Raw genomic sequence first — 12,771 nt, 5'->3', positions numbered from 1 at the left:
CAGATGGGAGGGAGATGGCATGGTGTGAACAGAGAGTCGGGTGACGGAGGAGTCAGATGCCAGCTTTTTCTTCCCCTGTTTCTATGTATGTACATACATTGGGACTACACCACATGGCAACTAATGAGAAACAGGGGTGTGCGGTTTTGTGTAATTGCAGTCGTAAAAACTGAACAACTTTGTTTACTGGTCTTAATTAATCAATAAAACTGGCTGTTTTTGTTTACTTAAAATCACATTGATTGTAGCTGGGTATGATTAGTTTGACTCCCAGGTGGGGCTCTCCTGTTCTACCTTCGAGCAAAGTACTTGTTGAACTGCTTCGGTAAATACAGTATCCGGCTCTTTTAATAGATAATGCATTGAAAAAAAGAAAAAGGAGTGCTCTGCAAGTCACCTGGGACAAGGGCTCTAATAATGGTACATTGGAAATTTGACCTACCTTGATTCTTTACTGTGCTTATGAGTTTATTTCTTGTGTGAATGCTCCTATTTCAGCTTTCATTGTCATAGAAATGAAACAAGAATGGAAGGCAATGCTAAATAAGGTGTTCTTTTCTTAAACTATTACTCTATTTCCTATTAGAAACAAATTTAAACTAAAGGCTTACATGGGTAACATGTTGAAAAAGCGCTGAATCTTGCTCCACTGTATAAATCACCAGTTTCAGAATGACAATATCTCAGGTCAAGTGCCTGAGGGTTTATTATTCCTTTAGACCCCCTCACCTAGTAACCAATTCTGAGTCCAAGAGATTGTCTACAGGAAGTGCTAATATGAGTGTTGCAAGAGAGGTTTATTACATAATTACCTGCAGAAACCATTATGATAAGACATGCTTCATAGAAACAACTTTCACTAGGGTCAAGGTTAGGGATACATTTAGAGGGCAGGTAAACTGCATGTGACACTTTTTTGGAGTCAGTACTTCCTTGACTCTTGGCTATGGTATTAAAGTAAGGTAAAAGGGTAAATCCTGACAGTATGACAACCTGACAAACCAGGTTGAAGAGGACTAAATGGAACAAGATACAAGGTTTGCAGATAACTTGAAAGGGATTTGATTGATGAGTGGTGCAATAAACACACACAAGCAGCTTTTTACAACATATACTCATCCATGCAGTTTAAACATGCATTTAGCAGTGAAGTTGAAATTGTTTATTTTAATGCAAGCCATGCTTACCATGCTTTCCTCTCAGTTATTGTTTCCACTTCAGATATTCATCCCTGGTCCGAATGCTTGCAAAGGTGCCTAAACACCTCCCTCTTTGCGAATAATGAATAATGTTTTTTCTTTGCCAGTTAAATTTTCCTACGTCTAGTTTTTCCCCCTGTAAAAACAGGCAGTGCAACAGTACTGAGCTCCCTGGGTATAATTATTGCTCTGAAACAGCAGCCTGTGTATTTTTATCTACTTATGCTCTTCTTGAACAAAATGTACAGAACCTGAAACATAGGCTGTGCATTAGGAAATGGACTGTGCATTTGTTTTTTTTGTTTTTTTTTTTTAAAACTGAGGAAGTGGACTCCAACAAACAGTGTACAGCATACATTTTTGTGAGGTGTAAACATCTGGCATTGCCACACCATGTAAAAATCGGGCACCTTAAACACGTCAGTCATAGTTTTTGGGTAAAAGAGGTAATACTAATTACGGCGTGTTTGTTTGCATTTATTGCAAAACCCGTTTCAATTTTTAACAGTGCATCATTAAACAGGCTACAGACAGAAATTGGCACATAGGCAATCTGATCCGTGTCACTCCTTGACCACAGCTCCTATGCATGAGACAGTCTTTACGCTTGCCGAGCTTGTTGTCAACTGGAATGCACTTCACAATGGCTGTCCCATTCCCTTGGCTTTGTATGGATGCTCTCCCGAGTTCTAGGAAGTGTTTTGGCATCAACTTGGCATTCAAATTCTAACAAATTCAATGGAATTTAAAACAAAGAGAAAAAGCTGGTGATAACTGAAGGCAAAAGGCATTACCAACTAAGCCTTTGTTGTATAAACCGTTAACAGAGTCCATGGATTTACAAGAAAAGGCAATTAGTATCGCTTGTGTCATTTCCAAGGGAGTGAAATGTTGAACATGTTTACACTTGTTTCTACTTGAACTAAACATTATAAAAGAGAAATGATTTAATCATTTGAGTCTCCTGTCAGTGTTTAGTAAATACTGAAGCTGTAGTCTCTCTGTATTCTGAGCATGAACATGAAGAGGATTCACCGTCTGCATAGAACAGAGTAGTGCATACAAACACACCAGACACCGCTGTCCCAGTGCATGAAGGCCTACCAAACATGTTCTACCAAGTGTGTTCAAAAGAAAAATGCAGAGATGTAACATCTGCCTATAACTATGAAATCTGTGCGTGTGTAGCCTTATTGTGGCAAAGTTCGGTGCACTCTTCAGCCATCAAAACTGCAACCAGACTACAGTCCTGATCCCAAACAAAAAGCAACAGAAACAATAGAAAAATGAGGGGGAAAAAACACCTGGAATGTAAACAACACTCTCCCATAGTACTGCAGCTGTTAGACGCCTGAATCCGAATACATTCCATTGATCAGGTAGTCCACTTGGGTGTAGTCTCTCTTCTTGTAGCTGTCGTAAGCCTTCCTGAGGAAGAGTGCTACTGTCACAAGGAAGAAGATCAGACCGAACAGGAAGACGGCCAGCAGGGAGCTGGTGTCCACCAGCTGCCTGGTCAGAGGCCCAGCAGCTATGTCTATACCAGCATTGTTGGTTCCACCCTCCTCTCCTGTACCAGCTTTGGAGGTGGTGGTCCCCGCCTGTGGAACATTCCCTGAGGGACCCTGGGTGCTCGTAGCCTTCTTCGTGGTCGGTGGTGACGCCTCCTTGACCACAGCTGTCGTCGAGGTGGTGGTTGTTACAATTTCGGTGATGGGGGTTGTTGACGCTGTCGTCGTGGTCACTGTGGAGGTTGCAGGCGATGTTGTCGTGGTAATGGTTGTTGTTCGTGGCGGAGTCCTTGCTGTGGTGGGAATTGGCTGCCTCTGGGTTGTTGTTGTTGTTGTTGTGCTTGTCGTTGTGCTTGTTGACTTGGTAGTATGCAATGTGGTTGCAGTTGCTGTCGTGGGAGCAGGATGGGTGGTGGCAGCCACAGCAACAGAGGGCACCATGCTACTTGACTGAGGTGATACAGGTTCCTTAGCCTTGGGTGTAGCAGTGGGAATAATTACTGAACTCTGATTCTGGGTCTGGTTTACAACAGGGGTGCCCTGCCCAAGGTCATCACCAATGGTCCCATTGAGGGTTAAAGAATCGTTAAGTTTTCGGTCTGCGTTGGTGGACCCAGCAGCTTTGAGTGTACCATTGTCAGAGGTGTTGGCGGGGACTAAGGAGGCTGGCTGTGGGGTGGAAGTGGTTTCAGGAACAGGCATGTGAGGAGTAGATGTGGACAAGGCTGGGGTTACAGGTTCAGGGTCAGTGCTAACATCAGCTTCTGAAAGGGAAAAATACAGGACCGTTCTGTTTACTCCTATCCACTGCAGTTGAGCTCCTGTAATCAAGTGAAGTTAAACACCATCACGGACACCCACGAAGCATTTCAACAGATAAACTATTAACTATTACAATCTCATTAAGTTCACACCATTCACACAATGCAGAAACAGCGAACCTCCGTTGGACACACCTTGTTTTTTCAGCAGCGCTTCCACGTTGATGCTTTGGCAGATGGTGATATTGGGACATTCTAAGAAATAGCACGTTGAGTTTACACTATCAAAGACTGTCCAGTTGCACATACTGCTGACTTCACCTGTTAGAACAAGACATACACAAACAGTATTCAGAAAATTTAGTATGTGGTGTTGGCAAGCAAAAGACATGACGACGACTCTGGGTGTATGGCTTCCAGATGCCAGGAAGAGCGTAAGAGTGCCCTCACAGTCAAGTACGAAAAAAGGAAAAACAAAAATACAAAAATTGCCCAATACTTTTTGGTGCACTTGCAGTGCTTGGCAGCTATAAGTTTTGTGTTTCTGCCATCTTCAGCCAAACCGATAAGTTACATAAGCCCTTCCAAGTAAGCACTGCTGGTAGCAAGAAGCTTTGTGTCTTATACCAAAAACCCACAATTGTTTTTTTTGTCTACTTAAGCTTGCTGCTTTGTGTTTTTGTTCAGCTGTGGATATGGCACAGAAGCAGCCTGTTTCAAGCACTCCTATATTCACGCCACTGCTCTGTTTTAGAATTGTTTCAGTGTACGGTACCAGCAAAATGATTAACAAATTCATAAATCAACTGATGGAGTATGTGCTCCTCAGGACCTTCTGCAAAATACACAGAAACAAAACATATCTCATTACAACTGAGTCACATTCACGCCATGACAGTGCAACACAAGAGTAAAAGTTCTACACATCAATAGCAGAAGATCCATTCTACAACCACTTTCCCAGGGGCTTTGCTCAACACAGCATTTCAAACTGAAAAAACAGACTGTGTGCTGAAACAGTAGATACCTGAGACCACCAGAGCTTTCATTTTCATAAGAGTGGAGTTTTTTGAGTGACATTTGTATCATTTAGAGAAAAACCTGGACTGCCCTGTGTCCCCAGAGGACAAGAGAGCCCAAGTCATGTGGTGTGTGAGGTGAGTCACCCTCTCTTTCACTGTAAAGCCCTCTGAGATCCTTGATTATCTTTAATAATGCATCACTATGTAAATGTGATCCTTATTAATATTAAACATCATCCCTGGCCGAGCTTACAAGCAGAGGCACACATCGATTCATTCACGGTCTGGATGGTTGTGAATCTGGGAGTGTTCCCTGCATGGCTGGAGAGACAGAGCGCTGCCAACACCGCCAGGACGGGCAGGAGGGCGAGGAGAGTGCGCAGGGTCATGGCAAACCGGGTGTCCTCTGGGGCGGGGCGGTCTGAGGGGCTGGGTGGCGTGGGGTCACACAGAGGGCTAGGTAAACGTCACCATCACACCTGCACACCTGCAAGACAAAAGGTAGAAGCACACATAGATAAACTGTTGAACAGAATTTTTTTTTTTCCGAGTCTGTGTGGTGCTTCACTAACATCAGTACCTGACTTAACAGTTCTTTACAGTTCATACTTTATGACTGGATTTTGAAATTCCTTGCATCCCATGTCATGCCATGTAAATCAGTCATTGACATTTGTGTGTGTCGGTGTGTATGTATGTCTGGGAAAGAGGCCAGAAAAAGTAAGGAAGTTTTGAAATTTTGTCGCAGCGCACAGCACGTGGTACAACACGCTAACACTAACGTTTGGCTCAGGTACAGTATCCCTAAAACTGCATAGTAGTGGGTTTGTTCTATAAACATTTCACAACTCTGCAGAACTCTTTAATTAGTCATGTTGCTTCATCTGAATGCCATATGCCTAACGAGGAGCAGAAAAGCAGCAGATCAAAGTTGTGGCTGGAACTACGCCAGAGAGTTTGTTTCCGCCGAAACAAAGTGAATGCACTGAACTTCGGCCCTATTTGGTAACTAAATGAGGCAAATGCTGTTCATCCTCCACAGCCTAATGATTGTGCTTTACTATAAAAAGACTCAATATGAGGAGCATAATGATAGGGAGCCTTAGCTGCAGCCTAGGGCCTTAACTCTGTCCTGCTGAAGGGGGATTACGGCATGCTCATTAACAACTGCAACGATATTCATGATCTTGCTGCGGTTGCTCACGACCTTAAGCAACTCTTTTTAAACTCTCTGCAAGTATTTGCATGTCGTCAGGAAGCCGCATTGGTGCCTCCAACATCGTGTAGATTTTGAAAATCTACGACCAAGACTTCACAAATTACTCTGTGACAGATTCTAGCAGTCAGGTGAAGAATTTACTCTCAATTTTGGAATTTTCATGCACCTTTACATTTGTGTCATTTAGCAAATGTTCTAATCCAGAGCAACTTAAAGTGCATCTAATAAAGCTGCAGAAGTATTTGTACAAGCAGGAGCTCCTAATCATATTCCACCATGTGTCAGCATCGAACACAGTGGTGAGATCACAAGCTTGTACTTCAAGGTTCAAGGGCTATTATTCAGCTCCAGGGTGTGTCACCATGTGTCGCAAACACCACCATGTCCGGCGGACCTGATTAAATGGTTTTCACAGCAGACTTCGGGTCCCAGGCGGAATGAAGGGAGCTCCGGTCTTCCAGACACAGAGGAAGAGAATCCATCCCTGTGATCTCCGGGCTCGATGACATCATTGCTGGCCCTGTCATGGCAGCCTGCCCCTGGGGACAATGTTCAGCTGCGCACAACACAAGCCACACTCACATGTCTGAACAGAGCCAACTGCACTGCGAAAGAGAGGACAAGCCAGGGCTTCGTCCTCCTGGGCAAGGCGTACTCAGTGCTCCTTCTCACCTCCTGGATTCCAGCGAGACATCGAACCTCCAGTCAGTCTGCTCATCTGTTCATATCCATTTCTGCACAGGCTCCTTTTTACAGGAGGAATAGAAATTGCGATGCCTGCAGTGATTATTTTCAGACAGCTCTAGTACCATCCAGGGGTTATAAGCCCTTACGACAAGTGACCATTTTTGTCAGATTCAAGAATACAGACATAAAGTGTGGTCCCTACTATGTTTTGTCCCTGCAGCAAGTAGACATATAAGGTGTTTGTGAAATAACATATAGCTTTACACCTATCCCGCACCATAAACACAACAAATATATGTAGATAATGTAATTAACTAATTTCCTCACTAACGTTACTTGGATTACCAATCTATCAACAAAACAGCTTCTCTTCCCGATCAACACTGACACTTCTTACGGGACTTATTGTTGTCAAGTTGTATAGAAGCTCAAATTGTATAGACGCTAAAAATAGTCAACATGATCAAAAATATTTCTCCACCATCTGAAATGTGCAGGTGCAAACATAAACATTTACACCTTTGCGGCTGTCTGGCTCTTCTGACAACACAACTATTGAGTGATTATTGGCAGAAGGAGGTGAGGACAAGAAACGACCACGAGCACCTACGCGCTTTGAACCATGTAAACCTGCCGAATGGCTACAACCACTCCAATGCTAATGGATGCCGACAGGCCTGACCCACTGAGCTACTTCTTGCATTCAGGCGGCTGCAGAACTGCAGTAGTGAAATCTGTGCACACAATTACCTCCCTCCTTCAGCCCTGGGTCTGATAGCCAACTGCAGGCTGGCCTGTCAGAGCTGGAGCTCCACCAGCCACGAGGGGAAGAACCAGTGATGCCAGGGACATTTGCGGTCACTGACTGCTGCCCGCCTGCGTTCTGTGACAGGTAGCGGGCTGACTGTGCTCTCAAACATCCTCTAGCTCTAGCAGGAGCTCCCGGCTTTCACAAGAACCTCTCCTTGTCCACAGTCAGTTGAGAGGAAAACGCCATTCCTATGTTACTGAAATTAAACCTCTCATTGTTTTGCCTTGCAATTACTAATCAGGGAAAATGTTCCTCTTAAGATATTCATGCCAAGAGGATCTGAACACATTGCTGTGGCTTTACTGCCCAAGTGCGGTTTGCAGACAGAGAACTGAGCAGGAGATACATGGCAGTTTCAATTTGAATGCTACGGGGATAACTGTAAATAGCATGCAGTATGAAAGATAAATCCACAAACAAACTCCTTCTTGCTGTATAAACCATACAGTTGCAAGAGAGAATGGTGCTGTAGGGAATGCAGTCTCAGGTAAAATTCAACAAAAACTGCAACATCCACATTATCCAAACACCATCCTGTCCAACAAGGTATGGTCCACTGTACTTACCCTTGAATGAATAAAATAATAAACTGCACAAGCCACCAGCAGTTTCTGATTCTGATTCATTAATCACATGACACCTTTACACAGTTTTGACCTGTCACCACTGACACAATTACATACAACTGACCTAACATTCTTGCAGGACTGCAGCATTATCTCTGAACACACAGGCTTGCAACCATTTTTGATGCACCTTTTTTGATGCACAAAAGCGTTTTTCTTATTTTTAAACACACAGATACACAAGTGCATTTTATAGCTAATCAGCAGTTCAACGGCATTCTCCAACAGTGTCCACCTGCCACAGGAGACGGAAGTACTGCCACAGATTAGTAGTCCTCATTAACTCCGCCTCCAATCCAGTGCTGTGCTCAGCTCTTTTATAGCTGTTATGTCACCTGTGTGCATTTTTTTCCATTGTCATTCCACTGGTAACTAATAATCATATAGAGGTATTTTCATGAATACTATTGGCACTGCTTTACAAATCATTTCACAGTCCCCACTTTTAATTAAATGATGTTTATTATGAACGAAACATCTGCTTTTTCTTAAGATGTGAACAATCTTTGTTACTTTCTAACCCTCACACACCATCTATGAAACAGCAAACACAGATACTGTTTAATTATAAACAAAGCACTCATAGGACCCACAGCCACTGCCCTTAAGGTAAACACTCCGTTTCACTTCTGTAAACGTGGAAAACTGGGGATCAGGTGACACTTCCCACCACTGATATCACCAACAGCCTCTATTCCTTTCTTGCACAAGTGTCCTACTTACAACACACCGCTAGCAGACAAACAGAAAACACATAAAAGCCGTTTTTGGTGCATCAACACACACATTCAGGACATAATCAACTGGATAACCCTACGGTTACTGATGTTTTTCCATAGAATCTCAAAAAGGAAAACAAACGTCATTCCCTCCCTTGGACTTCTTCATAGACCCCAAGTCCAAGCTTCACATTTCTGAAAGTCTGCTCAAGCACTGTGTATGCAGACCAGCTGTGAGAGAATCTCAGATCTTGCTAACATGTCTTCGAATATGAGCAGTGTCCATTCTGAACAGATATCTAGGTAAGCACAGTTGCTTACCTAGAGGCATTAGACAGGCACTGATTACACATGTAAAGGATCCCTACCCTTGATATTTAATGGTCTGGGTCTAATGATACCCACTAGGTATAATATCAAATTAAAACACACACTGTTGCCAGGTAAGATACACAAATGCTATTCGATAACAATCCGCAAAGGGTCAGACAGTACTGCAGCAGACGATGTTATTAGAGTTGACTGTTGACCTTATTTTATAGAATGCAAGATAAGAGCGTCGTATCACAATGTTCAAAATGTTGCATTTGAGAGGTTGAGTTCCCAACAGATCGGGGCGGTGCACAGATTAATTAACACTACTACTGACAGTGAGATGGCAAATGTTACCCTGCTAACTGGGTAACTCAATTGATTAAAAATAAGCAATCCTTTGCAGATATAGTAAGTGTAACTTACTGCACCGCTAGCTTGCTTGCCACCATTAATGCTGGTGTGTCTGACTACAGCTCTAGTTTGCCATCAACGTACTGACTCACAAGTCCAAATTTACGGGAAGGGAATAGCTGGCTATGCTTTACAGGCAAGCTGCTTAGCAAACAAGCTCACATGCGTCCTGTGTTTGATGTAACGTTAGCCAGTCATTCTACACGGCTAGCGAGCTAGCTAGCAAGGTAATTAAATAAATCCCAATCACATCCCGGACAGCTGAAGCCAGAGTCTTTCTCCTGGAGCTTGTTGTTTCTCTTTTAATTCGGCAAACCCAACGCGTGACCCCTAAAATTCTGAATGTTCCTAACTACATACACACACTAGAAACTTTTAGATATTCAAAAACTGCTAGCTGCGTTACTTACCACTGACGATACTGCAAAACGGATATGGCGCTGTCGGCTATTCTGCCCACACCGTCATGCACATCATTATCGAACAGTCGGCAAGCTAGAAGCAGCCAGCTAGCAACACAGATGGCTAGACACTGTTTATAAGTCTATACACACTATTTAAGAAGCGGTTACGCAATCTGATGCTGCGTTTCATTCCTCTTCAGCAGCCCAGGATAAAGTTCCTTCTCGTTTCTGTCCGTAAGAAATAGTGAGCCAGCTAGTCAGGTCTGGAAACGTCACCACATGCCTCCACACTGCCCCTGTCATCATTGAACAGGAAACAACGGGCGAAGTTTGCGGACCGGAACGGATGTAGCCACCCGCTTCAGCGAGGGATGGTGCCGCTAATCAGCAGAGAAGAACTGTAGTGGGATGAAAACAAAAAAAAAAAAATAATAATAATTTATCCCAATTAATAATAACAACATGATAAACCCTGCAACGAAGTTGAACACACAATTTATGTAAGTGCCTAGGACCCTCAAATTATTAAATCAAATTATCAAATTATTCATTCCCTTGTTATGTCTTAACTAACAAACTGATTTAACAGGAAAAAATATAGGTTATAATTAAATTAAACATTTTTTTTCCCACACGTAGGCAATGTTGTAGCCTATATTGCAACATATATCTCACAGACAATTATATTTCTTTTCAAACTCACAATAATAAAATTTACTCACATCCCTGCAATCAGTATGTTGAAAATTTGCTGAGTATTTGAATGACACTGAGAAAAAAACTTCTTGTAGCATTTTATAAGGTTGTGGCCCTTTTCTCTACAGAAAAATCCTCTAGCTCCTTCACAATTTAAACCACAAATGTTCTATTGAATTGATGTCTGGAAATAACAATGGGCAAATAAGAACACTGATTTTTGTGCTTACTAAACTATTTCTTTGTATATTTGGAGGGATGCGTTGGACCATTGTCTGCTTGTGCCTCACCTTTTTTGGGCCAAACACAATGCTGATAGGCACGTGCATAAAGGTCAATCTGTCATTGAGTTGGAGAATGGCAAATTTATATTTCCTATATATTAAATGGACTCCTTTCAGATGTTATATGGATATGACATTACTGAAATTAAAACAAGTAGGCCTATAATTCATGGTTAACTCATGGATACATTGGTAGTTATTCTTACAGAAACAATAAAGCATAACATTTTTATACATCACCAGGACATTAATGTTGTAAAAAAAAAAAAAATTCACATCAAGCTAAAAGCTTCACTTAACAGTTTTACAGGGACTGTGTGAAAAATCTCCTGTTATTGTTTATTAATGAAGAGATGTTGTTTAAAAGTACAGTATTTCGCATCTGCCTGTTCAGAAGTCCTTTCAAAGTCCTGCATCACACTTTCAACAAATACATTTAACTACATATGATGATGATATGCATGCCATATATGTGTCTAAATACTTCACTTCATTGCTTTTTATCTCTGATTCTGTCACACAACTCTGTACACTTGTTTCTTGTGGCATAAGACAGAAGTGCTCAACTTCCCCTTATTACTCAAACACAGTTTGGCAGTTTCTTTTAATTTTTTTAAACTACTCTTTAATATGATCAATTTTTCAACCGCTTTTGCAGGAATTGCTATAAATCAAACATGCACCCTCAAACTTGGGCATAGCTTTAGAGGCCTCTGTGTCTTAAGCACTGATATGGCCTCAAGGACTCTTTTCATTCAGATTACAGATTTTTTTTTTTCTTTGAAAAGTTTGTCAAAAAATTAAACATGCAGTGTTTAAAAAATGCAAATATATCTCCAAAACCACAGAGAAAAAAACTTGTAATATAATAATAAGCCTTTTTTGCTGCTCTGATCCTTCCTTAAATATGGTACACATAAGTGTTTTAAATATCAACCCAATCCATTCAAAAACTAGGCACTAGGCACAGGCAAGCATCATGTCTGAGACATGTCACGAAACACTTGACATCATGTTACCCTTGATACTCATACTTGTGTAAGTAAGTTTTGACCCAGCAAGCAGTGCATAACCATATTATTTTCCTTGAGATTTTTCAGCAAAATTATCTTCAAATTGACCCCAAAATCTGCATGGAGCCATATTTGTATTTAAAATGAAAATGGGATAATGTGTTTTTCATGTTTTACTGTCAGAAATATTAAAAAAACAGCCTTTTCTCATTTTCATATTTGTTGATTAGGAACGGAAAATGGAGGGAAAAAGCATGTTGTACATAGACCCAAATGTCTAATTACTTGGTTTTTTCAAATTCAGCAGCTGTTTGATTGGCAAGGTGAGCACCCAGCAGCAGAATCCTTGAGTTGCCTTGAGAATTCCCAATAATGTGGGCGAGCAAATTGAAACTGACAGACTTGAATGAAGATATCATTGCATGATTTGTTGAAAAACGTATCAGAAGGGTATGTATTATATTTACCAACTAGGCTGCTGTGGTTTCTACTACTGCCTTACACTTTTAACTAGACAAGCTTGCCCATCGGCACCTATGCTATTTGCATTCTTACTCTCTGACTCAACCCCTATCTCAAATCATTAGACAAAATTAAATATTTTATGTCAAAATTTATTAATCTAAACATGTTATTTCTCTATATGCTTGTTATTGTTCTGCTGTTCATGGCTAACATTCAAAAATCAAGACCAGCCCTTCTGTTCATCTTCACACAGTTGATTGATTTTTCCATCTAAGGTATCTTCTGTACTAGCCATTCTTTGAAAGAAATGACAAATGCAAATGCTTTGTCAGTCTTTATTCCAATTATTCCAATTGTGAGTCAACTCACAAACCTACATACATTGACATACAGATCTCACTAAATGGTGTTGTCAAGGAAAGAATCTGGGGAAAATATTAGCAAAAACTAAAGCATATGGCATATGGAAAAAAAACAGTCCATCCAGTAAGATCTCAGAATATTTTACTGATTTTAAAAAATGCAGGCTCAGTTTTAGTCCCACAACAACAAGTAGAGAATCAAATTTCAGAACACTGGAGGATCTACTGGGGAACAGAAATAAATGGCATCCACACAGTTCAGTCCA

General features: G+C 41.4%; 1 protein-coding gene across 1 annotated transcript; it reads right to left on the bottom strand.

The window, feature by feature from the left end:
* Positions 1-1,589: 1,589 nt before the first annotated feature.
* Positions 1,590-9,939, bottom strand: LOC118788090 (uncharacterized protein C11orf24 homolog). The gene is made up of 4 exons (XM_036543957.1): positions 9,692-9,939; positions 4,747-4,980; positions 3,667-3,792; positions 1,590-3,474 (listed from the first exon to the last, which is right to left on the bottom strand). Exons 2-4 carry the CDS (start codon positions 4,880-4,882, stop codon positions 2,543-2,545), a joined length of 1,194 nt encoding a protein of 397 aa, XP_036399850.1. The 5' UTR covers positions 4,883-4,980; positions 9,692-9,939; the 3' UTR covers positions 1,590-2,542.
* Between the last annotated feature and the right edge of the window lie 2,832 nt (positions 9,940-12,771).

This window comes from Megalops cyprinoides, chromosome 13 (assembly GCF_013368585.1).
Source record: "Megalops cyprinoides isolate fMegCyp1 chromosome 13, fMegCyp1.pri, whole genome shotgun sequence".
Classification (NCBI taxonomy): Eukaryota; Metazoa; Chordata; class Actinopteri; order Elopiformes; family Megalopidae; genus Megalops; species Megalops cyprinoides.
This window is presented reverse-complemented; position numbering and strand designations above follow the sequence as displayed.

What these genes read in the sequence shown, in the direction of transcription:
- LOC118788090 (XM_036543957.1), bottom strand. Translation starts at nt 4,882, where the DNA reads ATGACCCTGCGCACTCTCCTCGCCCTCCTGCCCGTCCTGGCGGTGTTG. An exon ending in ATCGATGTGTGCCTCTGCTT is followed by an intron (nt 3,793 to 4,746) that starts GTAAGCTCGGCC and finishes TTGTTCTAACAG; the next exon opens with GTGAAGTCAGCAGTATGTGC. An exon ending in AGCGCTGCTGAAAAAACAAG is followed by an intron (nt 3,475 to 3,666) that starts GTGTGTCCAACG and finishes TTTCCCTTTCAG; the next exon opens with AAGCTGATGTTAGCACTGAC.